Source organism: Setaria italica, chromosome II (genome assembly GCF_000263155.2).
Source record: "Setaria italica strain Yugu1 chromosome II, Setaria_italica_v2.0, whole genome shotgun sequence".
Lineage (NCBI taxonomy): Eukaryota > Viridiplantae > Streptophyta > Magnoliopsida > Poales > Poaceae > Setaria > Setaria italica.
Genome location: NC_028451.1, coordinates 25,010,071 through 25,037,633, shown reverse-complemented (window position 1 = coordinate 25,037,633; position 27,563 = coordinate 25,010,071). Strand labels below are relative to the sequence as shown.

The window sequence follows — 27,563 nt, the reverse complement described above, 5'->3', positions numbered from 1 at the left end:
GTTGCTCTGTTTAGATGATAAATACTGCTAGAATGCTTAGGAACTCATTATCCAAATTCAAACATGACTACCCCTGTTTACTCGGAAAATAATGTGTGAGTATGTTTAACTGAGGAGTTGGGTTTTCGGGTGTAAAGAGAGGTGGCGGATGAGATGGATGGGTGTTTCTTGTGTGGAACGCCGGGTTGTTGGGCTCGTACCTCAGTGGTTGAGCAAAGTAGGAGATATCCATCTTGTCATGGCTAAGGACCGAGTTGATGTGTCATCCTGCCTAATTCCATCATCGTACAACCACTCGACCGTTGTATGGGCAACGACTTAGCATAAATCCCACTAGCTAAACTGCTAGGCTTCAGGTGTGCTGGTGAGCAACGGGAGGCCTTGGAAAAGGACTAAGCTCTTGGTGACTTAGGTCTCGGTTTCGGCCCCGTGGATGGGTTGCTAACCCCTTGAGCGCTTCCGTGTTGACTAGTCAGTGTTGGCTAAGGTGGGTAATGGCTTTGTTAGGATCCGTACCGACACTAAGGTGATCGCGATACGGTACCCTACTTGTGGGAAAAGTGTACAACCTCTGCAGAGTTAAAACCTATCCGGGTAGCCGTGTCCACGGCATTGGACGAGTTACGGCTCGGTCACACAACTAGCTTTTGGGGATGACTGGTATTTTACTGCGTGTGTGGGTGTGTGGAATTTTGGAAGTGTCCGGCAGGTGTGCCGTGCGCTACGGCGGACGGGGAGTCCGGTAGCGATAAAACTTGGATCCTATGTGTAGGATCAACCCCAATTGATATGTTGTTTACTAAAATGTTTTTCATTAAACCTCTTTGAAATGGAACCCCGCATGTGTCTAAAAATTCAGCTTTACTGCAAATAAACCATAGCTTATCCCTTGATTATTCATATGCATATTCTTGTTGTATCCCCCTCCGTGGATGGGGTTGGACTTGCTGAGTACTTTTGTACTCACCCTTGTGTTGTTACTTCAGAGGAGGATCCGGACTTCGTCGCCGAGGACTTCGAGTAGGAGGTTGCGTCTGCACCCAACGCTGCCTGCGGTGTTGGCCCTTTTGCAGGATGCTTCCGCTGACGCTTAGCTCCGATTGCAGCCCGGAGTCCGACTGGACTGCAACTTGGATTTGTGTTGTTATCGCTTTAGTCTTGCTTTGGGTGTGGCTTGCCCGCCCGCTCCTTCGGGAGCTGTACGGTTTCTGAACTATCTGTTGAATAAATGTGTTATCAGCCTCCTGGGACTGATAAATTGGATCACATTTAGTCTCTACTTATGTGGGGACGCTTCAGGTGGTATCAGAGCCGTCGTTGGACGTAGGACGTAACCATTAGGACCGGAAAAGCCTTTTTGACCAAATTAAATGATTTACAAAATTTCTTGCTACCCCTGCTCAATTGCAAAACTGATTTACACCCCGATTCTTTCCAGATGGCTGAAGAAGGATGGACCAACAGCCACTGCCTGGAGGAGCCCGGTTTTCCCAGGTTGCTGTTCGCCTGCATGGACCGCCTCGGGATTTACGAGCGCCCGGAGTACTCCAGCAGGGAGTATGAGGACCGTGGGACTCTCCGGTGCGAGATGACCATCTTTGTGGGCAGGAGCAGCCGCTTCCCCGACATTCAGCCTTGGAATGTGTCTGCCACTGGTTTCCGGCGGAAAGACACTTACCAGGTGGCAGCTCGGAAAGCCCTGCGCTACTTGTGCCAAATTTATGAGCGGCACATCGGACGCACACCGATGAGGTTCTACCCGCCTGTCAAGAAGAACCGCCTGGTTTGGCTGGCCCGGGTGAGGACCTTGGAGGGACGTGGACAGCGCGAGGATGACCCCACCGTGCTCCATATGGCTGCCTATCTCCTCACTTTGGATGAACTCTGCGATGAGCAGGCCGCCCATTTGAAGCAGCAGATCCGTAGAGCCGAGGATGCCGAGATTATGGTGAGGAGGCTCCAGGTGAGATTGGCAGCAGCTGAGGCCCGAGCCGCGGCCGCCCAAAGCAATGAGGCCCTCGCCATCGAGGCCCTCAAAGAGGCCGAGGACCGGCACGCGCAGGCACTGAAGGAAGCCCACCACTCGGACCGCACAAGGAGGAAGATGCGGATCATGGAGGACGACGAGGCTCCAGTATTGGATGGAGTCCCTGTTGCCCAGGGGTCCGGAAAGCGGAAGAGCCCCGATGCCACACCAGCACCACCGCCTTCGGAAAGGGACTCTGAGGTGGCCAATGAACTCCCTCCCGTAGGTGGGACCCTAAGAGACGAGGTGCTGGCCCTCCTTATTCCGCCAGAAGACCACTCCGCGCAGTGTGCAGATTCGTCGCGCGAGTAGAGTGCCCCGCCTAGAGTTTGCCCGAGGGAGTGGAGTCGGCATGGTCCGTAGTCCAGAGTTGTACTCCAGAAGCTGTCCCGAGTCTAGATTTGTACCCCCCAGTTGTGTTGTTGTACTGGTCGTGTAGCACGTGTTTTGGCCCTACCCCAAGTGTTGTAACCGCCCCGGCAAAATAATAAAATCATTTGTGCTTGTTGTTTGTTAGTCTGTGTGCTTGTCGACAGGAGGTGGATTCTGTCTCTTCGAAAATTCGAAATAATTAACTAAACATCACCTTAATATCCAAATCCAAGTCTCATGAAAGTTCACTCAATCTGCAGATGCCTCCCAAGCGAGCCACCAGGACCTCCCCGAGTCAAGCACGTGCCACTCCTAGTGCAGAAAGGCAACAGGAAAGGCAGGGACCCCCACCAATAGTGCACCATGAGGAGCAGGAGGTGAATCACCCCGAGGGCAGGGGAGAGAGTCAAGTGGGAGCACAGGAGCCACCGCCCCCACCGGTCATTGATCTGGTACAAGTCATGAACAACCAGACCCTTCTGCTGGAAGCCTTGGCCAATGCCATCACTCACCAGAGGCCCCGCGGACAGGGTACGAATGAGAAACTGACAGACTTCCTCCGCACCAAGCCACCCACTTTTGGCGGGTCCATCAACCCCCTGGACGCAGATGACTGGCTGCGGGTCATTCAGAGGAAGCTAGAGCCATTCGGCTGTGAGAGCAGGGACAAGGTTCTCCTGGCTGCACACCAGCTCATTGGGACTGCTTTGGCTTGGTGGAAGAACTACTGCACGGCCGCCCAGGATGCCTCCACTATCACCTGGGATGAGTTTGTGACAGAGTTCCGCCGCTATCACATTCCTGCAGCTACCATGAAGCGCAAGGCGAATGAATTCCGTGAACTGCGCTAGGGCAACAAGTCCGTGGAGGAGTACACCTATCAGTTCATGGAGCTGGCTCGCTATGCTCCAGAAGAAGTAGACAAGGATGAGAAGAAGCAAGACATGTTCAAGAAGGGCTTGAACGTAGAACTGAGGACCCTGCTTACTCCTCAGATTTACCCTGACTTCAACACTCTGATGAACATGGCCATTCTGACTGAGAGAGCCAAGGCAGATGAAAGGAGGGACAACAAGCGCCGGTTCCTGGACAGCAAGGCCCACCAGCAGGACAGGTTCCAAAAACCGAGAAGCTTTGGTTACCCCATGCCCAGGTCCCAAGCTCCCATGCAGTACCGGACCCAGTCTCAAGCCTCCGGTTCCCATCAGACCAATGCCCCATTCAGAAGCCAGAACCCTGTCAAGGCCCCGCAGAACAGCGCCAGTCAAGTCACCAACAACGGCAGGGCATGCTTCAACTGCCGTGAGCCAGGGCACTTCATTGCCAACTGCCCCTACGCCAACAAGCCAGCTGCATCAGCCTTCTCCAACGCAGTGACTGGGCCAAGGGCAGCAGTGTCAGGAGCCAACCGTGTTCCCGTCTGCAGCAACAACCCCGGCAACAACAACAACAACAGCTAGCAGATGAGGCAGCCCCAGCAGTCGTTTGGACGAGCCCGCGTCAACCACATCAGCGCGCAAGAGGCTCAGGAAGCTCAGGGCGTGGTACTTGGTGAGTTTCTAGTCAGCTCAGTTTTGGCAACAGTACTCTTCGATTCTGGAGCATCACATTCATTTATATCATCAAGCTTTGTGGATAAGCACCACATACCTACAGTACTACTAAAGGTACCCCTAATAACCCGGACGCCTGGAGCCGACATCTAGTGTCGACTAGGTTGTTCCCGGGTAAGGATCAATTTAAGTGGGGTAGAATTCCTAGCAGATCTAGTAGTACTTAAGTCTAAAGGAATAGATGTGATCCTTGGAATGGATTGGTTAAGCCTACATGATGGACACATAGGATGCGCTGATAAGGTAGTGCGCCTAATTAATCAGGATGGCGTACAAGTAACCTACCACACCCGGGGAAGTAAGGCCGGCGATGCTCCTGCAGCGGTGCTTCTTGCGGATCGCAAGAGAGCTCTTGCGCAGCACAAGGGAGCAAGCTGCGGGGTGACTTGGATGAACTGAGAAGGAACTGGGAGAAGAACTTCTCAAGACTGGGCGGATTGCGCTAGGAGCTTGAGCAGGGAGCTAGAGGAAACTAAGGGCAACAAAGGCGGAGGGAACTCCGGCGACGGGGGCATTCCTTTTATAGCTGCTGGAGCAGAGGAACGGAAACATCGCGGAGAGAGAGAAGGGAAGCGGCACGAAGGCTGGGGAGAAGCAATGGAGTGCTCTGCCGTGGCGGCAATTGAGCAAACCGGGCGGTGCTGCAGAACTCCAGAGGTGACGCCAGCGATCATTGCGCTACTCCGTCAGGGCGGCGTAGGCGCGGGTAGACCGGTGGTTGAGATTTGGCGGAGAGCGGGCGTCGTCGTGCGGGAGAGGTGATAGAAGCGACCGGTTAAACGGCGCTAGGATCGAGGGCACACAGGTGGGAGAACAAGCGGACGCGGCGCGGGGGAGAGCGCGGAACAACAGATTGTCGGGCGGCGTCTGACAGAGCGGGGAAAGGAACTGTCGCGGCCGTGGTCGGGGTTGGCGGTGGGGGAATCGTCGTGTAGCGACGACCGGGCGGCGCAACTGTTGCTGGAAAGGACGGAAAAGACGGGCGACATCGGTCTCCGGGGCCAGGATCTGGTATCGTGATGATGGGCGCGGGGAGCGAGGATCTGCAGAAAGGGGTGCAGAGGGCTTCCGCTGCTATTGGGGAAAAGGGCGCGGGAACCCACTCGGTCGCTTGCCAGAGACAAAACTGAGCGGTGGCGTCGGAGAAGACGAGCCACGCGGCAGGAAAGCTCTGAGGCGGCCATGCAACTCGAGTGCGGCTGATGCGGGGGATCTGGAAAAAGATCTCGCGGGTCCACCGGGGGAAAAGATCGGACGGGTGAGGAAGAATAGCAGGATCCGACGGAGGGCTGAACTTGCCAGGGTCGGGAAAGAGGAACGAAGCGGTAGGGGTTGGATCTCAGGGGTCAGGACTGGCGGAAGACTGAGCACTTAGGTGCGGTCAACAGAACAACGACTGAGGTTAAGGGCTGAGATCAACCTAACTGGAAGAGATTAGGGGTCGGTCGTTACACCTACTTACTCCTCAGATTTACCCTGACTTCAACACCCTGATGAACATGGCCATTCTGACTGAGAGAGCCAAGGCAGATGAAAGGAGGGACAACAAGCGCCGGTTCCTGGACAGCAAGGCCCACCAGCAGGACAGGTTCCAGAAACCGAGAAGCTTTGGTTACCCCATGCCCAGGTCCCAAGCTCCCATGCAGTACCAGACCCAGTCTCAAGCCTCCGGTTCCCATCAGACCAATGCCCCATTCAGAAGCCAGAACCCTGTCAAGGCCCTGCAGAACAGCGCCAGTCAAGTCACCAACAACGGCAGGGCATGCTTCAACTGCCGTGAGCCAGGGCACTTCATTGCCAACTGCCCCTACGCCAACAAGCCAGCTGCATCAGCCTTCTCCAACGCAGTGACTGGGCCAAGGGCAGCAGTGTCAGGAGCCAACCGTGTTCCCGTCCGCAGCAACAACCCCGGCAACAACAACAACAACAGCCAGCAGATGAGGCAGCCCCAGCAGTCGTTTGGACGAGCCCGCATCAACCACATCAGCGCGCAAGAGGCTCAGGAAGCTCAGGGCATGGTACTTGGTGAGTTTCTAGTCAGCTCAGTTTTGGCAACAGTACTCTTCGATTCTGGAGCATCACATTCATTTATATCATCAAGCTTTGTGGATAAGCACCACATACCTACAGTATTACTAAAGGTACCCCTAATAACCCGGACGCCTGGAGCCGACATCTAGTGTCGACTAGGTTGTTCCCAGGTAAGGATCAATTTAAGTGGGGTAGAATTCCTAGCAGATCTAGTAGTACTTAAGTCTAAAGGAATAGATGTGATCCTTGGAATGGATTGGTTAAGCCTACATGATGGACACATAGGATGCGCTGATAAGGTAGTGCGCCTAATTAATCAGGATGGCGTACAAGTAACCTGCCACACCCGGGGAAGTGGGCCTGACCCAATGGTTTTTAGCATGGAAGTCAAGGTCATAGAAGGAGTCCCGGTAGTGAGTGAATACCCGGATGTTTTCCCTGAAGAACTACCTAGAATGCCCCCGGATAGGGATATAGAGTTTGTGATCGACCTTATCCCTGGAACCTCCCCTATAGCCAAGAGGCCCTATAGAATGGCAGCATCTGAGTTAGCAGAGCTGAAGAAACAGCTAGGTGAACTGCAGCAGAGTGGCTTTATCAGACCTAGCTCATCCCCGTGGGGAGCCCCAGTGCTCTTCGTCAAGAAGAAGGATGGAAGCATGAGGATGTGCGTGGATTATCGCGCACTAAATGAGGTCAACATCAAGAATAAATACCCCCTTCCCAGAATAGATGACCTATTTGACCAGTTAAAAGGAGCCAAGTACTTCTCCAAAATAGATTTGAGATCAGGGTACCACCAGCTCAAGATTAAGGAAAGTGATATCCCGAAGACAGCTTTTGTTACCCGATATGGCCAGTTTGAATTCACAGTGATGTCCTTTGGACTGACCAATGCCCCTGCTTATTTCATGAATCTCATGAACAAGGTGTTTATGGAGGAGTTAGACAAGTTTGTCGTGGTCTTTATCGACGACATACTTATTTACTCCAAGAGTGTCCAAGAGCATGAGCAACATCTGCGAGTAGTGCTGGAGAAATTGAGAGCCCACCGACTTTATGCTAAATTCAGTAAATGTGAATTTTGGCTAGAGAAGGTGGCATTTCTTGGTCACATCTTGACCGCAGAAGGAGTAGCAGTTGACCCCGAGAAGGTGGAAGCCATCTCCAACTGGCAGCAACCCACCAATGTTAGTGAAATCAGGAGTTTTCTGGGTTTAGCGGGGTATTATCGGAGGTTCATTGAAGGATTCTCCAAAATAGCCCGACCTATGACAGAGCTACTCAGGAAGGATAAGAAATTCAATTGGACTGAGCCATGTGAGAGGAGTTTTCAGGAACTGAAGAGAAGATTAACGACCGCCCCAGTGTTAACCCTACCGGATATCCAGCGGGACTTCGTCATTTATTGTGACGCTTCCCGACAAGGGTTAGGGTGTGTCCTGATGCAGGATGGGAAGGTAGTAGCATATGCCTCCCGTCAACTTAAGCCCCATGAACAAAATTACCCCACCCATGATCTGGAATTTGCAGCCGTAGTGCATGCCCTCAAGATCTGGAGGCATTACTTGATCGGGAATAAGTGTGAGATTTACACTGACCACAAGAGCCTAAAATATATCTTCACCCAACCAGATCTGAATTTAAGGCAAAGAAGATGGTTAGAATTGGTCAAGGATTATAATCTGGAAATTCACTACCACCCCGGTAAGGTCAATGTGGTAGCGGATGCATTAAGCAGGAAATCTTATGGGCAGATCGGACCTAAGGACCCCCACTTACAAGAGGAAATGGCCCGATTAAATGTGCATATCATTCCTCAGGGTACCAGCCGAAAGCTAAGTGTTCAGCCCACCCTGGAAGAAAGAATCCGAGAGGCCCAAGGCTCGGACCCGGACCTGGTGAGGATTCGCAGGCAAACCGGAGAAAATAAAGCCCCAGACTTCAGAGTGGATGAAAAGGGAACCTTGTGGTACAAGGATAGGATTTGTGTACCCAAGGAAGGTGAATTCCAGCAAACCATCATGGATGAGGCCCATAACTCAGCATATTCCATCCACCCGGGATCCACCAAGATGTACATGGACTTAAAGCAGAAGTACTGGTGGAACGGGATGAAAGCGGACATAGCCCAGTTCGTCGCTCATTGTGATATTTGCCAAAGGGTTAAGGCCGAACATCAGAAGCCAGCCGGGTTACTGCGACCACTACCCATTCCAGTTTGGAAATGGGATGAGATTGGCATGGATTTTGTAGTGGGATTGCCCAAGACCCAAAAAGGGAATGACTCCATATGGGTGATAGTGGATCGACTCACTAAAGTTGCCCACTACTTACCCGTACGGACCACCTATGGAGGAGAGAAGCTAGCTCGGCTCTATGTGGACATCATAGTGAAGTTGCATGGTGTACCTAGTAGAATTGTTTCGGATAGAGGGACCCAATTTACCTCTAGATTCTGGAAGAGTCTTCATAAGGCTATGGGCACCAAACTGGACTTTAGTTCAGCTTATCACCCCCAGACCAATGGCCAAACAGAGAGAGTAAATCAGATCATGGAAGACATATTGAGGGCATGTGTCCTTACTTATGGCAAGGATTGGGAACAGAGTCTACCATATGCAGAGTTCTCATACAACAACAGTTACCAAGCCAGCTTAGGCATGTCACCGTTTAAGGCTCTCTATGGAAGAAAGTGCAGGACCCCGTTGATGTGGTCAGAAGTGGGAGAGCGCACCCTGGTAGGACCTGCCTTTATCAAGGAAGTAGAAGAGCGAGTAGCTGAAATACGAGAGAAGTTGAAAGCAGCACAGTCTAGACAGAAGAGCTACTCAGATAAAAGGAGACGAGAGTTGATTTTCAGTGAGGGGGACTTCGTGTACCTTAAGGTCTCTCCGATTTGAGGTACCCGAAGGTTCCAAGTGCAAGGGAAGCTGGCCCCTCGGTATATCGGACCATACAAGGTGCTAAAGAGAGTTGGAGCGGTAGCCTACCGTATTCAGTTGCCCGAAGAAATGTCGGATATCCACCCGGTATTTCATGTGTCCCAGCTAAGAAAATGCCTGAGAGTACCAGAAGAGCAAGTACCGGTGGAAACCATAGATTTGCAGAAGGATCTGCGATATCAGGAGGTACCCGTCAAGATTCTGGACACAGTCACCAGAAGGACAAGGACTTCAGCAGTGCGGATTTGCAGAGTTCAATGGAGTAGGCATGGTGAGGAAAAAGCCACTTGGGAACGCGAGGATGCGTTAAAGAAGGAATTTCCCCATCTGTTCAGGACTCAGCCGAATCTTGAGGACGAGATTCAATTAAAGTGGGGTAGGTTTGTAACGCCCGTAAATACACCCAGTTAAATCACCCGTTAAAAATACTTTCCAAAATTTTTCCGACCGCCGAGCTCCGTCAAATCCTTTCCCTTCCGTCGGACCCGCCGTCCTGGCCCCGGCTCGTCAACTCTCCATTTTTCGCTCCCCGTAATTTTCGCAACGTGCCCGTCAAGTCTATCACCGCGCGCAGTCGAATCCCGCATTTTTCGCCATCTTTTTCCCCTCCCTTTCCTCCCTTTCTCTCCCTTCTTTCTTTTTCTCCCTCTTTCTTTCCCTTCTCCTTTTTCCTTCTCTTTCTTCCTCCTCTCCCTTCCTCTTCCTTCTCTCTCTCCTTTATTTTTCCCTCACACCCCCACCCACCTGCGCTGCCCCCCTTGCCTGGCATGCGCGCCGAGGCGCCGGGCCGCGCACGCGCGCGCTGGGCCGCGCGCCGCGTCGCGCCATGCGCCCGCGCCGCGTCACGTCGCCCGGGGGGAGCCGAGGCTTGCACCTCCACACCCTCACCACGAGCACCTTGCCTTCCTCCACTCCCACCACCAGAGCGCCGATGGCCATCTCTTCCTCCACCTCCTGTTGTCTCCAGGAAGAAGAAGGGGTAAATCCCTCTCCTCGCGATCCAACCCACCAGCTTCCCTGATTCGCAAACAAGTCCTCCCACCATTCCAAAAATAATTACAGATAGGCCCCTGCTCTCGCGTTTCAGTCCTAAACCTCGTTTTAAAGCCCCTAATACTCCTTTAACCCGTCATTTCATGCGCCAAATTTCCTCCAATCCATCCCAAATTCGACCACGGCCTCCTCTCATATATTTCCGCCGAGGCATATCAAAAGTTCATGAAAATACCCGTCCTACCTATTTTCTGTTCATATTTCCTGTTCGGAGCTCATCGGGTAAAACCTTTTTCCTTTTTATTTATTGTGTGCTCGTTTGTGTGTGCCCTAGATCGCGGAGTACCCGAGGAGGAGCGCGAGGAGGAGTTCGACCGCGAGCCCGAGCCCGAAGACCAGTACCGCGAGCAGGAGCTCCCGGAAGGCTTTGAGAACGGCAAGTCCAATCTCACCCTTTGATGCATATTTAATACCCAGTTTTTCAGACACAACCTATTGGCCTGTTTTATAAAATGCATATTGTTTTATCGCAAGACATGGTTGGATAGCCACCCCTTGATTGTTATGACTATTCCTTGTTGTCCCATATTTATCTCTAAATATGAGTTGCTCTGTTTAGATGATAAATACTGCTAGAATGCTTAGGAACTCATTATCCAAATTCAAACATGACTACCCCTGTTTACTCGGAAAATAATGTGTGAGTATGTTTAACTGAGGAGTTGGGTTTTCGGGTGTAAAGAGAGGAGGTGGATGAGATGGATGGGTGTTTCTTGTGTGGAACGCCGGGTTGTTGGGCTCGTACCTCAGTGGTTGAGCAAAGTAGGAGATATCCATCTTGTCATGGCTAAGGACCGAGTTGATGTGTCATCCTGCCTAATTCCATCATCGTACAACCACTCGACCGTTGTATGGGAAACGACTTAGCATAAATCCCACTAGCTAAACTGCTAGGCTTCAGGTGTGCTGGTGAGCAACGGGAGGCCTTGGAAAAGGACTAAGCTCTTGGTGACTTAGGTCTCGGTTTCGGCCCCGTGGATGGGTTGCTAACCCCTTGAGCGCTTCCGTGTTGACTAGTCAGTGTTGGCTAAGGTGGGTAATGGCTTTGTTAGGATCCGTACCGACACTAAGGTGATCGCGATACGGTACCCTACTTGTGGGAAAAGTGTACAACCTCTGCAGAGTTAAAACCTATCCGGGTAGCCGTGTCCACGGCATTGGACGAGTTACGGCTCGGTCACACAACTAGCTTTTGGGGATGACTGGTATTTTACTGCGTGTGTGGGTGTGTGGAATTTTGGAAGTGTCCGGCAGGTGTGCCGTGCGCTACGGCGGACGGGGAGTCCGGTAGCGATAAAACTTGGATCCTATGTGTAGGATCAACCCCACTTGATATGTTGTTTACTAAAATGTTTTTCATTAAACCTCTTTGAAATGGAACCCCGCATGTGTCTAAAAATTCAGCTTTACTGCAAATAAACCATAGCTTATCCCTTGATTATTCATATGCATATTCTTGTTGTATCCCCCTCCGTGGATGGGGTTGGACTTGCTGAGTACTTTTGTACTCACCCTTGTGTTGTTACTTCAGAGGAGGATCCGGACTTCGTCGCCGAGGACTTCGAGTAGGAGGTTGCGTCTGCACCCAACGCTGCCTGCGGTGTTGGCCCTTTTGCAGGATGCTTCCGCTGACGCTTAGCTCCGATTGCAGCCCGGAGTCCGACTGGACTGCAACTTGGATTTGTGTTGTTATCGCTTTAGTCTTGCTTTGGGTGTGGCTTGCCCGCCCGCTCCTTCGGGAGCTGTACGGTTTCTGAACTATCTGTTGATAAATGTGTTATCAGCCTCCTGGGACTGATAAATTGGATCACATTTAGTCTCTACTTACGTGGGGACGCTTCACTTGTCTACCCAATGTATTTGTTTCCAATTCATGATGACACGATTCCAATGCTTTATTCTGCTAGTGTTAGCAATACAAAACGCAAACCGTAACTGCCAAATGAGAGACGCAGATCCAAAATGATAATGTTATGGCGTTGTTTCCAAAGACACTACACTATTACATAAACGATTTATATGGGCGCCCCGTTTTCTTCTAGGGGTGGGTGAAATTGCCACCTGCACCTACAAAATGGGGGTCGTTACTGTAGCATTCGACCCGCCTGGAGAACCATTTGCAGGGCCAAGGCCGGGTCATACCGTGGCCCGCCCCTGCAAATGGTTCTCTAGGGGCAGGTGATGGAAAGGGGCAACAAAACAGCCAGCTGGGCTTCTTCCTCCTCCCGACAGCACTGCTCGGGGGAGGTGTTGCCCAAAAATTGAAACAAGTGAAAAAGGTGGGGGATGGTTTTCAACTTGGTTTCCTTGGAGTTGGAGATCGAAGAAGGTAAGTTTATGCCAATTCCTTATCTTTTTAAAGCTTATTGCATAGGTTTTAGGCTCAAATGGAGTTGCATATAGATCTAGATCTCCAAAGTGTGGATTAGCCATTTGGACCTCATTTACCTCAAACTTTTGGATGAAGTTAGATTATTTAGGTAGGAGAACAATATTATTTAGGTAGGAGAACAACATTATTTAGGTGACGTGGCATCCCTTGTGATGCGCAGCCGCCATGAGCACTCATAGAGTCAAAGCTAGGGGAGGACCTGCGATGCCTCCAGCAAGGTCGCTGGCGTCGGCTACTATTGTGTCGCCGTCAGTGGACGAGGTAGCCGACAAGGTGATGCGTCTGCGCGAGATGAAGAAGACTGCGTCGGCGTTGGCTAGCGGGAGCATGGAGTGAAGGCCATCGGAGAGGTTGAGGAGTAAGGTGTCGGAGGGGATGAGGAATGGACTCCGAGGTTGAGGTCGGTGTTTATGGCTAGGACGGCGGCGACCAGTGGTGCTTGGAGGCTGGAGCAGCTTGAGAAACACCTCGGACATCACCATCGCCATGGCTACTTGGCTCCCACAGTTTGAGATGGAGGGGATTTGATTTTGAGTTGGGGAGAAAATCGGAATTTGGTATTTGTTTTATCACACTATAGTGGAAATCTGATTGATTTTCTTGTTTGTTTTCATTCAGATGTTTTTTGCGTTGTATGTTGAGATTTCCGATTGAGAAAACATGCTGCGTGTTGACGATGATTCGTGGTGCCTCACACACTTGAGCACCTCGTGTGCAATCACCGGTCAGAGATCCCAATCAAGGATTGGAACCTCTGTGGTAGATCCATGGAACACTTGCATAGAAGAGATCCTGTTAGGGTGTGCACACCAACGATTTGCCCTAGGGTCAGCGTTTGCCCTAGGCTTAGTAGGCTAGCTAGAGCGTCAACTAATACCTTAGAGATGGTGGATGAACAGTAATGAAGGAAGGTTGAAAAAGAGTAGGAAAAAGAAAAAAAAAGATAAATTTGATAGGTTGGATCGTGGATGATTCAATCGGCCGCACACCCTTTGCTTTTATAGGGCACCTGGTCTTTGGTATTTTTTACAGAGTCGGACTCCTAGCTATCTGCAGTTTTCGGCAATACAGTGCCAATAAACCGACCACACACCTGGCCTTGTAATTTTCCTTCTGCGTACAAATCTCTTAAATATTTTAATATAGCAGCTAATTTCTGATACGTTGCAGCCTTCCAATCCACCTAGACTCAGCTCTTTCCATCTCTAGCTCGTATGCAATACCAGGGAAAACACCATCCAGGCCATCAACTTGTACACGCAGACGCATGCATGACCGACCCAATCCAACATTGGTCTTGATGATGTGATAAAACAAATAGCTCTGTGGGCAACGAATCTCGTATTCTTGTCACCATGCGTGAGCCTCTTCCACTGTTTTATAACTTGCTGGCAACTGATCCGATAATCTATGGAAACCACGTATTAGTCTCGAAATTCTCTGTAACGAGCAAACGAATAGCCAGCTGAGGGAAGGCTCTCTGCATAGGCCAGACATGTTTGGGGGTGCTCCCAAAAGATGTCTGCAGTTGATCAGAAATCGCTACTACCGTCCCTGCAGCATGCACTTCTAGCTCCTCTTTATTTGTTGCCTGCATATGCAAGATTAACCTTGCTTAATTGATCTTGCATCTAACAAACCGGCCACAATAACACATTAATCTGTTTCACTCTAGCAACAATTCAACTAGCAGGCCGATCATCCATGGGGAAAAAAAATAAACCGAAAATGTTTCCTCTATTCGGCTATTCACTTGATTGCAGATCTAATCAAAATAGCTTGAACGATATATCTCTAATTAAAATAGCACTGTGGCAAAGTTGACCGTCAACACTGCGTCATCCAGTTTTCTTGTTTTTATTTTGTGACGTGTAATTTTTTCATTGGCCCAAAATGTGAGTGAAAACTCAATGCATAATCAATCGGGTGACAGGTAGTCTTGAGATCTGAAAACTGATCCCTAAAAAAAATGATTTTGCTGGAGATATGGATCGACGGGTAGGCCGCGGCCCAAGACTACTTGGCTTTCCATTAGTTAGTTAATTACTTGGCTTAGGCTCGTTAGGAGTCCTGACGTCACCTCCACTGCCTTCTCCGCTCCCCCTCCCCACACACCCACCAACTATTGTCGCTCGCTTGCTTGCCCTTCCTAATCCCATGAGCATCCTTGCCCCTGCCGCCGGTCCAACCGGTCATCCGACCCCGCCCGGGCGGCGGTGGTACCGTGCCGCCTCGCCTCCACGGCCACCGCCACCGCAGGTCCTCCGGCGCCCCAACACCCCCCCCTCATAATTAGAGCTCCCATCCCCTGGTAACCCAAACCCAAACCCAAACCCACCGCCTTGACCTCCACCGGCGGCCGGCGGCGAGGTCGCTGCCGGCCACCCCAACCCCCACCCCGCCCGCTCCCTGAACTCACTCCTCGACATGCACACGGGGAGCGGTGGTGGCATGGAAGCCATCAACGGCGGGAGAAGAGGAGAAAGAGGAGAGGAGTAGAAGAAGGGGATCGGATGCCCACGAAACCCCGAACACCGGAAGCCAAGTAACATCCTGGCTTTCGGAAGTGAGATAGGATTGGCGCTTAAGACGTGCCCTAGAAAATGAGATATTATCCCTCTTCTATATTTTTTGGCCCAGTCCACAGTTCTATGGGTGTGTTTGGTTGGACTGTGGCTTTTGGAAAAGCTGCTGTGAGCTGTGGACTGTAGAAAAGCAGCTGTGAGGAAGCAGCTGTGGGAAAAGTAGGAGGCCATTTGGTTAGAGTAGCTGTGGCTTTTGAATAAACTGTCGAGTGGATCCTACATGTCATTCACAGTCCACTCCACTCCACTCTCTTCCTCTCTCACTGACGAGCGGGTCCCGCTCGTCAGCCCCTTCTTCTTCCTCCCGCTAGCAAGTCCACCCCAAGGCGAAGCTCTTGCCCCAAACAGCTGTCGGCTGAACCTTTCCCCCACTCTCCTCTATCCTCTCCACCTCCTCTCATCGTCAGCCATGGCTCCTCCAGCTGGGGATTGAAGAATCCCCATCTGCCACGCTCGGCCGCCGTCGCAGAAACCCCTTGTCCTGACCACCTCTTCCACAACTGACCGCCAAAACGAAACTCCGGTAAGCCATGGATTCTCCATCCCCTGTCCCCTCCCTTCCTCCACCGCCGTAGTCGCGGGCGGCGGGTGGTGGGCCATCGAGGGCGGTGGGAGGAGGCGGACGGGTGTGTCTGTGCAGGAGGAGTCGGACGGTTGCGCCGGTGCGGGAGTCGGAGAAATAGAACAGGGAAATGAACCGGTACCTTTATGATCAGTGGCAGGTGGGTAATTTTTTGCCCCAAAAGCAGGAGGAAGGTGCTTTTGGTTGTGTAGTAGAGTAAAAGCAACTTTTAGCTTAAAGCATCTGTGGTATTTAGGTTCTTTGGTTGACTTTTGACTTTTGCAAAAATAAAAGGAGGAACGGGAGCACCCTATATGGGCCCGCCCTAGCTATCGATTAGTATCCAAGCCCAGTACGCGCGGTACTGAGGCCCAGCAGAAGCCACTCTCCTCCCTCGTGCCGTCTTGCGCACTCGCCGCCCTTGTGTTTCCTCTTTACTAGTCTTTCAAACCTTGCGCCGCCGCCGGCCGCCGTCAATCCTGCGACTGCCCGCCGCCCCCCGCGTCCACGGAGGTCTCCGAGCCAGGCGCCTCCACGACCTTGCCAGGTACGCCCATCTCTCCGCCTGGGCGCCGCGCCGCCGTATCCTATTTCCCCAACGGCCGTTGCTCCCGCGCGTCCACTGAGGTCTCCGAGCCCGCGTCCTCCCCGCTTGTCCTCCTGCTCGCGCCGCCTGCTAGCCTGTCTGCAGCCCGCATGCGCCGCCGCATCCCGCCGGGCCGCGCGCATCACGTTCTCGCCCCCAGCCAGGCTGCCCGGGACGCCGCTTCTAGGGGGCCGGGGACCTCTGCCGCCTGCACATGCAGCCCGCCCTGGACGCGACGGTAGAGACAGGCCAGCAAGTGAGAGAGAACAGAGGGAGTAGAAACTAGAAAGGGAGAAGGAATATGGAAAGACAGAGCAGAGAGAGTGGAGAGAGTTCGGGGGACACAGAGAGAGCAGAATGGGGGAGAGCGAGAAAACGACAGAGCTAGAGAGAAACTGAGAGCAATGTGGGATTATTGAACTTTTTCACTCTCAATTTGACAGATTTCTTTGTGCTGTGATTGGATTATTGCTGCAATTTAATTCCCATGCGTGGTGATGTTGCAATGCAGGAAGCTCATAGCAAGGAGTAGGGGCTTAGATTTGAGAGATCGGTTGGAGTTGCTCTTAGTTACACAGTCAGGAAGACAAGACATTAGTTAGGTATTTTTTTATCACTTTTATATATTTTCACCAAATTTGTCGTATGATTAAGCATGGAATTAAAATATCATCTGAATTATACATTTATGTGGCTGTATGTGATTGAGTGTCGGCAGTTTAGGCGGTTAGAATTTATAGATATGGCCCTAGTCTTGTGGATTCATCAGCTCCGCCCATGGAACACATGCTAACATTTGTCAAATCATTTCTCAATTCTTACCTGAAATTGTCTATGCCCCGCCTCATTTAACCTGGATGAATAAGATTGTAGTAGCTTTGATCTTTCAACTTGATATTGATTTACTCATAACAATAATTCAGTTTGCACCTAATGCATGACGTCTTTCTTTCAGGTTCAGGTGCCAGACAGCTGCTTCTTAGAAAAGCGAGTCTCAGAAAAGCAATTCCAAACAGGGCCTATCCATATTCCTCCCCGGCCGCTGCTATGAAGCCTGCTGACAATGAGGCAGCCACCGTGGGGAAGGCACAGCGCAAGGACAAGAAGCAGAAAAGGAAGAAGCGGAACGATGCCACAGATGACCACTGTGGTGCCACAATGGCCAAGGAAGGCACACCCCATGAGAAGAAGAAGCAGAAGCAGAGGAAAGATGGGGGTGAGGTGGAGGAGAAGATGAAAATGCTGAAGCCGACTGTGAGCATTGCCATTGCCGGCTCCATCATCGACAACGCCCAGTCCCTCGAGCTCGCTACCCTGGTTTGTGGCCCTCCCTATTATGGTGCAACGATCCTCGCATCTCGGAAGCTTACAAGGGCATCTCCCCTGTTTCAGCTAGCTGGCCAGATCGCCCGTGCTGCAACAGTCTTCCGCATAGACGAGGTCGTCGTCTTCGACAGCACTCCCACTTCAGAGAATGGTGACACAGGTGACGGTGAAGAGAGTGGTGCGCGTTTCCTTGTTCGGATACTGGAGTATCTGGAGACTCCGCAGTACTTGCGCCGGCGTCTTTTCCCCATGCACAAGAACCTAAAGTTTGTGGTGAGATGTCAAGCAATGTTGTTGTGTTAGCATTTGATGAATGATGATTTCTGCTGGTGCTAATTGTGCTGTGCTATTTCTGACATGCAGGGATTGCTTCCACCACTCGATGCGCCACACCATGTGCGCAAGCACGAATGGTCTGAGTTTCGTGAAGGTAATATCTTTCCTGGTGCTGTTGGTATCAATTTTTAATTGCTGAACTCACAATGCATGCTGAACGTTTGGAATGTACTAAATCTTTATGCTTCTTGGGCACATGACCATAAATGTGTATTTTGTAAACTAGAATAGGGTCATTTAGTGATCTTTTACTAGTCTAGCTTGCACATCTTCATTCAATTGTTATCATTTCCTTTGTTCTGGCATTTGGAAGGGCTGATCAAACTGGGTTGGTATATCTATATGACAATTATCCTGCTCGTTCAAAGGAGACACTTTAAGGGTGGGATCTTTTTGACACTGCTAAACTATTGAAAGTAAACTCTGTATTAGCAGTATGGTGGGGAGATATGTAATTCAAGCGTACCATTAAGTGAAGTGCAAAAGAATTTGGCTACACCAAATTGACATTTAAAATATCTGGGAGTAATTCTATATTACTTAAAGTTCACTCTTCTGTTAAATTTGACCTAAAGGAAGTAGAAACTCGACAAGGGGGGATACTCGTATCACTCATTTGGGTTTGTTATAAGAAAGTGCCATGTTTTGAATCTGAGTCAGGACAGGAGTTTTAGAGTTAAATGCTTTAACTGGTCCCCCGCAAGAAGCTTGGCATGTAAGAAAAAGATAATTGTTACTATGCACAAAAAGCCTATCATCTTTGTGTTTCTTGGAACTTATTTGGAGTATGAGGTTGAATTTTAAATGGTATTTCAACATAGACGACATCTAGCATATTTGTTAGGATTTTGTCATGTTGATTTGGTGCCCGAATTGAAAGTCTTTGCATCTAATTGTTTGTTTTACTACGCACTATGTATCTCTTCTAGCCTAAGGTATTGGTTCCAATTATTTATAATCATATTCCACTCATTCATGTTGTATAATCTTCTGCATCACACATTGACATTTCTGATTCAACATATGCTTACATGCTACTGAATTTAGACAGGTGTAACATTGGAGGGTGATCGCTCAAAGGGAACCCTTGTTGATGTGGGATTAAGCAAGGTATGTACGGTACCTTTAATGCCCTTTTTCTTGTTCTCCACAACAGTTTCTGGGGATAGAATTTTGCTGAGTTAGAAGACATGTCGAATAATTTTGTGTGCAACCTGGATAACTGCATCTAATAAAATTATGCTTGCAAAATCTGATGCAAATGTTATTTGTAGGGTTCAAGAGGCTAAGACTATTAAAATACCTATTCAATTCTTAAATGTTTTCAAAGTGAGTTATGTTTGAAGAGATAACTATGATAAAAGTTGATGTGCAATGGTTTGCATCATTTTGTAGTTTATAGTAAGGATGGATTTAACGCTGCAATGTAAGTTAATATTTTTTATACTTGACATAAAAGCCGAGAAAACACCATGTGTTCAACTTTGACAATTTATGTCTTCGGTAAATTAGAGAGTTCCAAGTTCCTAAGACAGCAATGCGTTACCATAGAAAAAGTGGAAACTGTATATTTGGCTTCATTTATGCTTTGAAACACTTAAATCAGGTGTGGAACTAAGCATGTGTGTGGCTTTGGGACCAAGTGGAACTGGTTGGGTTCATCCCACTTTTGTGGGTTGGGTTCAACCCATCTCATGTTGGAATGAGAGGGATGGGTTCGTTCCAGTCTTTTGTTTGGTTGGAGATGTTGTGAGGGATGGGATGGATGCCATTTTAACACCGTTAGCAACGGATCCCACCTGTCAGCAGCGGGGCCCACATGTCATCCTCACTCACCTTATCTTCTTCCTCTGGCCACCCTCCCTCTCCCCTGCCGGCCGGCCTCCCACACCGCGCTGGTCTCCCTCGCCGGTGTCTTCCTCCCCTGCCGCGACGGCCTCACGCGCCGCCGACGTAGGAGGTCATAGCTCCAGCCTCCAGCTTGGGTAGCGCTTGCTGGTGGGGTGGGGGACATCGACAACAAACAAATTGAGCGCTTGGTTGCGGTACTGGCCACCTGGGACAATGGGCGACGATGGCGTGGAGGACAACAAGGGTGGGGACGATGGCACCTGGCGGTGACGGTGGATTTGGGGGGCGGAGGCTCCCTGACCCAGCGGCGGCGCACAGTAGAGAGGTGAAGGGGAGTGGAGAGGCCGATTTTTGGCTTGAGAGGGTGGGACGGTGTAGCATGGGATGGCCGGATTAGCGGATGGGGGCGGGCGGGCGGCGACTGGAGGGGCGTGGCGACAAGATGGGGGCGGGCGGGCGGGCGACAAGATGGGGGCGGGCGGGCGGGCGGCGATTGGAGGGGCGCGCCGCCAGCCCCTTCCTCTTCCCCGCGCCGTCTTCCCCGCTGCCCCTCCTCTCCCTAGCACCGCCGGCCCGTTCCTTTTCCCTGCCAGTTGCTATGGCCGGAGACCGGGGCTCACGCCTGCTCTCACGCGAAACGGCGCTGCAACGCCATCCAAGTGGGTTGGATGCATCCGCTCGATTTGGGCGGACGCACTCGACCCGCATCTGAGGGGAATATTCCCCTTAGGGACGGACCCAACCCACTTCATTTTTCAACCAAACGCAGGTCCACGTGGGTCGAACCCGTTCCAACCCAGTTGGACCCTCGAACCAAACACACGCTAATTGATCAGCCTAATCTTTTATTTCTTAGTGTCCCAAAAAGAGGCTTGTAGTTGCATTTGGGTTTGTTCCGGGTCTGTTTATGAGCTTAGGCAACTTGTAAGTGAGGAGGCTATCAAACATGACAACCTATGGGAGTATGTAAATTGAGCAAACCCTTAAATATATCCTGCTTGGGTTAGTTGGTTCTTTTTCAGTAGTTCTGATAAGGCTTTTCAAGACATACGGTGAAACTAGGAAAAAGAAAAGCCCTAAGATTCTGACAGATCTCAATTTTGATTTCCAGATCAAAACAGGATTTCACAATGTATATTATCTAATCTGTACTTAGATGACTTAATATAAAAATATATGTAAAACAAATGAACACTACAATGCAATGTATTCGTACTGATTCTATTTTGTCATGCTTCTGTAGAATATTCTTGTTGAGCAAATACTAGAACCAGGGAAAAGGGTAACTGTAGCCATGGGAACCAATCGTGACCTAACAACAGGTAAACAATTTATTTCATGGATTGCAATAAATACTACTGTATTGATATTTCTTTGTCTATGCTTTTTCCAATGCCTAAGAAATTATAATCCTCAGTAATCTAGATAACCCTCATGAGGACAATTCCTAAGCATTTACATTTGTGTGTTCAACTCTTCTACTGTTATAGCAAATGTTCAATAGAAGTTATGGTGCTTGAAAGGTACCTTAGGTACCTCCCCTATAAAATAATCGAACCATTGATCTTCGTAAGGGCAGTGTAGGAACGGAGCTGTCTATAAACGTCAGCTGGACACATGTCATGCAGGTTGTGGGGACAAACACGGCTGAGGTGTGGCTTGAGAAACCCTTGCACGCTTCTCTCAGTTGCCGGCAAATAAATAGAAGGGAAAACCCCTGAGAAACTGCTGCTTCATCTCATCTCAAAATCGTCCATGTTCACTCATGTTCATGTGAGTTTATCATCATGTTTTTGAGTTCTCACCAGCGTTCCAGCCCAGGAAACTCTTTCAGTCTTTCCCTTCTTTGGCCTATCCATCGTTGACCTGTTACCGAGAAGAGCGAAAGGCCGTGCCACGCCTGATAGCATGCAGCTCTGTATCCAAAATTCTATCCTGCTCGGTGAACTCCAGGTGCAAGCAAGAGTGCCTTTTCTTCCTCTCTTCAACCATCGGATTGGCAGCCCCAATGATCACTGCTAATCCTTGTGAGAATCATGCAAGAAACACAGATGAGGTGCTTGAAGGATAGCATACCGCATGATCACCTACAATAATTTCTTTAATTTGGAGTTTTTGTCTACATAATTTCTGTGGCTGAAGATGATGCGGCTGCGATGCTCAGAAGAAACATCTGTAATACTGGACAAGTTATTTGAGAAGTACTAAACTACCCTCCGCACTAATTTTGATGCGAATGAAATTATCTCTGTACCCTTCCACCTAATCATCTAATACTGCTCTGTAGTACCATCCCACGACTTAAGTAGCTTTTAATAGGTATTCAGTTTTGATAGTTTGGACTTGAACTAACAATAGAAGGAAGATACCTAAGGTTACCATTAAGCATGTAACAACTCATTTGTGAAAAATGATGCGTATTCATTCACGATATGTACTTTGGTTGTTGCTTCTTGTTCCAATTTTTTATGTTTCTCATTTCAGCTCATAAGTCTGGTTGTTATCAATTTATTCTTCTGATGTTTTTTTTTGAACTATGTACTGTGCTATCTTCCCATTGTACTAACTGCATTTGTATTTGCATCTAGCTTGCATAAGGGAAGTTGTTCCCCCCTCCACCCCTAGGGAAGAGATGGGATCTTATTGGGGCTATAAAGTGCGTTATGCTTCAAATTTAAGTGGTGTTTTAAAAAATTCCCCATACAAGGTACTGTTTTCGTAATCCCAATTTGTTCAGAAAATTTGAGTTACTAACTACCTTCCCTTCATTTATTCATTTACTATTTCCACCATCTCTAGGAAGAATATGACCATATCATTGGCACTTCAGAGCATGGACAAATAATTAATTCTTCGGAGCTGACCTTACCTTCTTTTAGGTATGCCATCTGTGGTCCTCAAAGACCACCTTGAGAGACCAATTTAGATTTGGTCTCTTTTACTCAGTTTAATGTGTTCAATTTTCTTGGGGGTGCTTCAGCTTTATTCAAGTGCACAAAACTGTATACAACAAAAAAAAAAAACCATTAGTCCCAAAGCAAGTTGGGGTAGGCTAGAGCTGAAACCCAACAAGACCAACAAGTAGACAGAACGAGAAAAAGGAGATACAGTTTTGTTAAACAGTTGCAGGATGTTGGGGGGATCCCGGGATGGGGGCATGGGACATAGCTCCTGAATGAGGCCAGGGTGATTAGAAATTATTGTTCAGCAGAAATAATGGGACTACTCAGTGTATGGAAGCACACCAACATCACAGTGCAGTACCATGAGCAGGAAGTTCTAACCAGAGGATGTATGCCCTCAAATGTCCCCTAGACAATGCCTTCTGTATGGACCATACAGGGGGTAGAAACGTAATCTTGAGGGTCGTTCCTAGCTGGCCCCAATGGCTATAAATACTATAGATACCAGCCTTGGGGCACTACCCAAACAGACAACTAGGAGTCAGACACTTGAACATGCGATCCCCTAAAAGCCCTATGGAACCTTGACTTCAGGCTCCAGGGCCCCAAAATACTTGCTTGGGCTTTGTAACCACCAACACTGTATATCTCATCAAATATTCAAATAACTGTGGAATGTGTCACCTGTTCTAGGACAATTACATGAAGTGTGGTTTTTGTTTAATAAACTTGAAATCAGTCTACAGTTCTTAAATACAACCCCAATTTGTGAACATGACCAAGGTTCTTGCTAAGCCCTAGTCTTTGTTTTAAATCATCGTGAGTGGATAAAGATAAATATTAAACTAAGGTATGATGTACCTTCACTTAATCAATGAAACATTGTAGTAAAATTCTCTGTGCAAGTATTTGTACTATTTCCGTAATCCAAAGGCGTATATTGTAACCAGGCGTCTTGTGAGTAACATTTACACCACGTATACATGCACCATTGTTAGAGTCTATCTAGCTACTTATGAGGCTTCATTTGACAGGCACCTTCTGATTGCGTTTGGTGGACTTGCTGGTTTGGAAGAAAGCATTGAAGAAGATACAAATTTGAAAGTATGGCTGTTCTCTTTTTTACAATACTTGCATGAAAATTAGGAGTTATGAAAGCATTGTCTATGGTTGAATTAAGAACATTAAAACTGTTAACATTGCATGAAAATCTGAGCTAATTTGCTAGCTGAAAATGTTCAACTTTCATTTGTGGGGCTCTTTCATTTGATTAATGGTTGTCATACTGTTAGTTCTGTTGGCATTAAAGTTGCATATTTTTTGACAGGGTAAACATGCGAATGATGTATTCACATCTTATTTGAATACGTGCCCCAACCAAGGGAGCAGAACAATAAGAACAGAGGTACCTGCTTTTTCAGCTTTAAAAAAGTTCATTTGTTATGAAATCTGTTCATGCTAACAATAAAAGCCAACCTTTTCCAGGAGGCCCTTCTCATTTCCCTCCAATACTTCCAAGATCCCATTAGACGAGTAGAACAGCAGATGTAGGTTGTCATACAGATGCATGCAAATCCGTCCTTGGGCAACAAAAAGCTGGTTGCTATAGAGCTCCAGTGGTGACAGTAAGTTTTCTCACAGAAAATTTTGGCCTGTTTGCCTATGTGACAGTGAATTTTAGACAAGAGTTTCTGAACATCCTACTGCTGTGGCGAAAATTTTATGTAGAACTGATTTCACTGTGTTAGGTGGCCATTTCAATGTATCCAGTGGTATCCAAGGGGACATATCTATCGTTGTTTCATGCCGTTGACCATGTACCAACAACGAAGGATTTCTGTTAATGCCGAAGGTAGTGCCTTGGTAAAGGCTGCCTTGTTTCCGTTTCTCTTTTTTCAACCAAGCTAAATTTATCCTTGAGTTCTACCAAGTCAATATTTAAAGAGTAAATTTTAAAAACCTACAACAATTTTGACATTTGTTGGTGCTTATTTTAAAATCCTATAACTATTTCGACAAGCTTTGTGACAAACTACAGTTTTATCAAAATAGTTATAGGTTTGGGCAGAGTTGTAGGTTTTTTCAATGTCTCAAGTTGTAGTTTTGTGTAAAACTTATATTCAATAGTTATATATATGGGTCATCGAAATTTAGTCGTTTTAAGATATGAGTTGGTAAGTAATGTTATTGTCTGTTTTGGTGCCATGTACTTCTGTTTTTTATTTCTCCATTAGTTGCGGTTCATGAATTGCAGTTCTTGGATGTCCACCTTAAAAAGACTTTCCTGGTTGTTCCTACTAGCTAAATTTCTGCCCCCTCTGTTTTTAATATAATATATGATGCTTCAGATAACTAATCAACGCAATATACTTTCTATAATTTAAAAGTATATAGTGCTTACAACAAGCTAATTAATTTTATATTAAATGTCATATAAATTTTAAAATGCGGGGAGCAAGATCGATCCACCCCTTTACCAAAGTTACGATAATGTTTTCTTTTTCAAGAATATATGAGCTGTGTATCTGTATGTAAAGAAGAAAATATGGTTTATAATGCGGGTCGGATCGGTGCGTGCTTAGTTCGGGTCGGTTACACAGGTGCACCATCCTGCGGGATCAGCACTAGCTGTTGCAATGGCGACCCAATTCCTGCAAGACGCCTTTGGCACCGGCCCTGAATCCAGAGGCTAACCTCCTCGACGATCTCCCGGAGCAGCTGCGCAACTCTGCCATACGTTTGGCTGAAGATGCACGCGTCCCGTTCTTTCCATCCCTGTGCTTGGAACATGCAACCATGGATCACTGCGCAATGGATTGACTTCTGTCTCACTGAATATGGTAGATTCTCGCGCATAGACCGCGATTGCCGTCTCAGTCACTAGAGCATTGCTTCACGAGGCCTCCCCGTCCTACTACTATACAGGATGTTTCATTGCTACTCGGCACTGCTATCACAGACACTGCACGTCATGGCGGCTCTGAACAAAGTGGCACGATTCTACCTCCGTTTCTCGAGTTTTAGACGGTCAGTGTGAATTGATGTTTCTATTTCCCTCTTATCTTTTTCTGTTTCCTGGATATGTAATCCCTATGTATTTAAAGATAAAGTTGATCATGTTTGGTGCAACAACCACAAGAATCACATTACATCTCCTATTAAAGCTTCTTATTATGCACCGAGCTCTCATCAATCTTGCTCTCAGACTGTCCTACTCCTACCTTGGCTAGGGATATGGCTTATCACTAAACTTTATGCAAAATACACCATGTGTTTTACACAGAATCACGGTAGCGAATGTGAATGATTCATAACATAGTTCAGCAGTAGGTGCTTGTCTGCTACACCACGAACTCACATAAGCATAGCACACTAGTGACAATTTATATCGACAACTTTCATGCTCTCACTCGATCTTCAGGACTGTACATTCAGAATTCTAAAGAGTACAGGATGAAATGACTTTCAGCAGCCAAGGCACGCAAGAGACGTGCTGCTTCTAGCTAGAGATGGCCACGCCCACGCCAAAGGGAAAGCAGTAGCCATTCCTGTCATGTAACGTTGGACTGGCAATCCCAGCCGAGATACACCGAGGGGATTGACATTTTCTTGATGATATCCATGGCGAGAGGCATCTTGTTCTGGCCCGTGCCGGCTCTGACTGCTATATACGGTGATTGGAGCATGGTCCGAGCTACAGTATTGAGCTGAGGTCTATCATCGAAGATGATGGTAGATTTGCGTTGATTCACAGATCTATCAACACAAACATGTGCCTGTAGATCAGTGGTCGGCCCAAAGGATTGAGCATTGCTTCACAATGCCTCCTATTCCTACAAGCACATAGACAAGTCATGGCAGCTTCCAACAAACACAGTGCACTCCTATCTCCGAGGTTCTGATAGTCAATATGCCCTCTTCTCTTTTTCTGTTTCCTTTCTGACATGTACTCCCTATTGAAAGAGAAATCCATCATCATTGATGCAACAACCACAAGATTCACATTACATTCTATTACATTAAAGCTTATGCACAATATAATTCTCTTATGGAGGCACAATATAAAGCCTCTTATCGATCCGACTCCCCCACTGTCCTACGTACTTCTACCCAAAGTAAAACTTTATGCAAGAATTCACTGTGCATTTTACAGTACTGATCACCCTGGTGTCTCGTTTCGTCGTACTCTCAACAATGCAATACATGACGTTCAAGTTGTCAACACCATAATCTTGTGTGTTGATGCTTCCTTAGATAGCATATCTGCGGACTAGCTGGATGAAATCGGCGACAAGGCGATTGTCTACCACAAAGTCACCGAGGTTTATGTGGATCTCTTATCAAATCGATCATTGTTACATTTGGATGATATATAGTCATCAAATTTATTATACTCGATAAGCATAGGAAACAAGTGACATGTCTCGATCTATAGACAATTTCTCGTAGTATCGTCCTCAAGACCACTACTTTCGAATTTCTAAAAAAGAGGAAATTGTTTTAGCAACATACATTCTTTTACCGAATTTCAGCAGTGAACATGGCATAAGAGATGAGCTGTGCAGGCGTGGAGGCACAAGCGTGGCGATAATGCACTCTGCGCATGACATCGTCAGACCTTCGTTTCTGGTGGCATTGGCCTAACGGGCATGAGATGAACAAAGGGCTAAGGCCATCTTTGAATCACAAAAATACATGAAGACATCAATCTCAATCTTGAACCCTTTCCTTTTTCCAGAGTATGCCCCAATATCAAAATACCAGGGACAAGCTAAGGAAGGCTAAAGGTGCTACTTAATTGAAAAGGAAAACAATATAATTAGCAATCCATCTGCATCAAGAGCTTGCCGTACCATCTCCTGTTGCCTGACAAGCCTGGTTACACTTCCGAGTCAACCCCCACCGGCATCGTCATCTCCATCACAAGGACCAAGGTGCGCGAGAGACTTTCTTGCTAGGTGCCGACGACCCACCCTGTTCTT

At 48.2% G+C, this 27,563-nt stretch overlaps 1 protein-coding gene across 5 annotated transcripts; it reads left to right on the top strand.

The window, feature by feature from the left end:
- The first annotated feature begins 15,949 nt into the window (after window positions 1-15,949).
- On the top strand, window positions 15,950-25,725 carry LOC101753868 (putative methyltransferase C9orf114 homolog). 5 transcript variants are annotated; one of them, XR_002676239.1, is made up of 14 exons: window positions 15,950-16,126; window positions 16,677-16,767; window positions 17,121-17,482; window positions 17,558-17,764; window positions 17,855-17,921; window positions 18,879-18,937; window positions 20,922-21,000; window positions 22,267-22,385; window positions 22,478-22,557; window positions 23,616-23,685; window positions 23,909-23,986; window positions 24,067-24,206; window positions 24,330-24,433; window positions 25,182-25,725. XR_002676239.1 is itself a non-coding variant. In XM_014804657.2 (12 exons), exons 3-12 carry the CDS (start codon window positions 17,213-17,215, stop codon window positions 24,130-24,132), a joined length of 1,095 nt encoding a protein of 364 aa, XP_014660143.1. In that variant the 5' UTR covers window positions 15,950-16,126; window positions 16,677-16,767; window positions 17,121-17,212; the 3' UTR covers window positions 24,133-24,730. The 5 variants fall into 5 exon arrangements, 2 of the variants coding, with proteins under 2 accessions (XP_014660143.1, XP_004956504.1); XR_002676238.1 differs by having other exon boundaries at window positions 24,067-24,433; XR_001393117.2 differs by lacking the exon at window positions 25,182-25,725 and having other exon boundaries at window positions 24,330-24,730.
- The last annotated feature ends 1,838 nt before the right edge of the window (window positions 25,726-27,563 follow it).

Bases quoted from the DNA above. Each gene is read 5' to 3' on its own strand.
- LOC101753868 (XM_004956447.3), top strand. From the start codon at position 17,213: ATGAAGCCTGCTGACAATGAGGCAGCCACCGTGGGGAAGGCACAGCGC. The intron at 17,483-17,557 runs GTTTGTGGCCCT...CCCCTGTTTCAG, and splicing joins CCCTCGAGCTCGCTACCCTG to CTAGCTGGCCAGATCGCCCG. The intron at 23,987-24,066 runs GTACCTGCTTTT...AACCTTTTCCAG, and splicing joins GCAGAACAATAAGAACAGAG to GAGGCCCTTCTCATTTCCCT.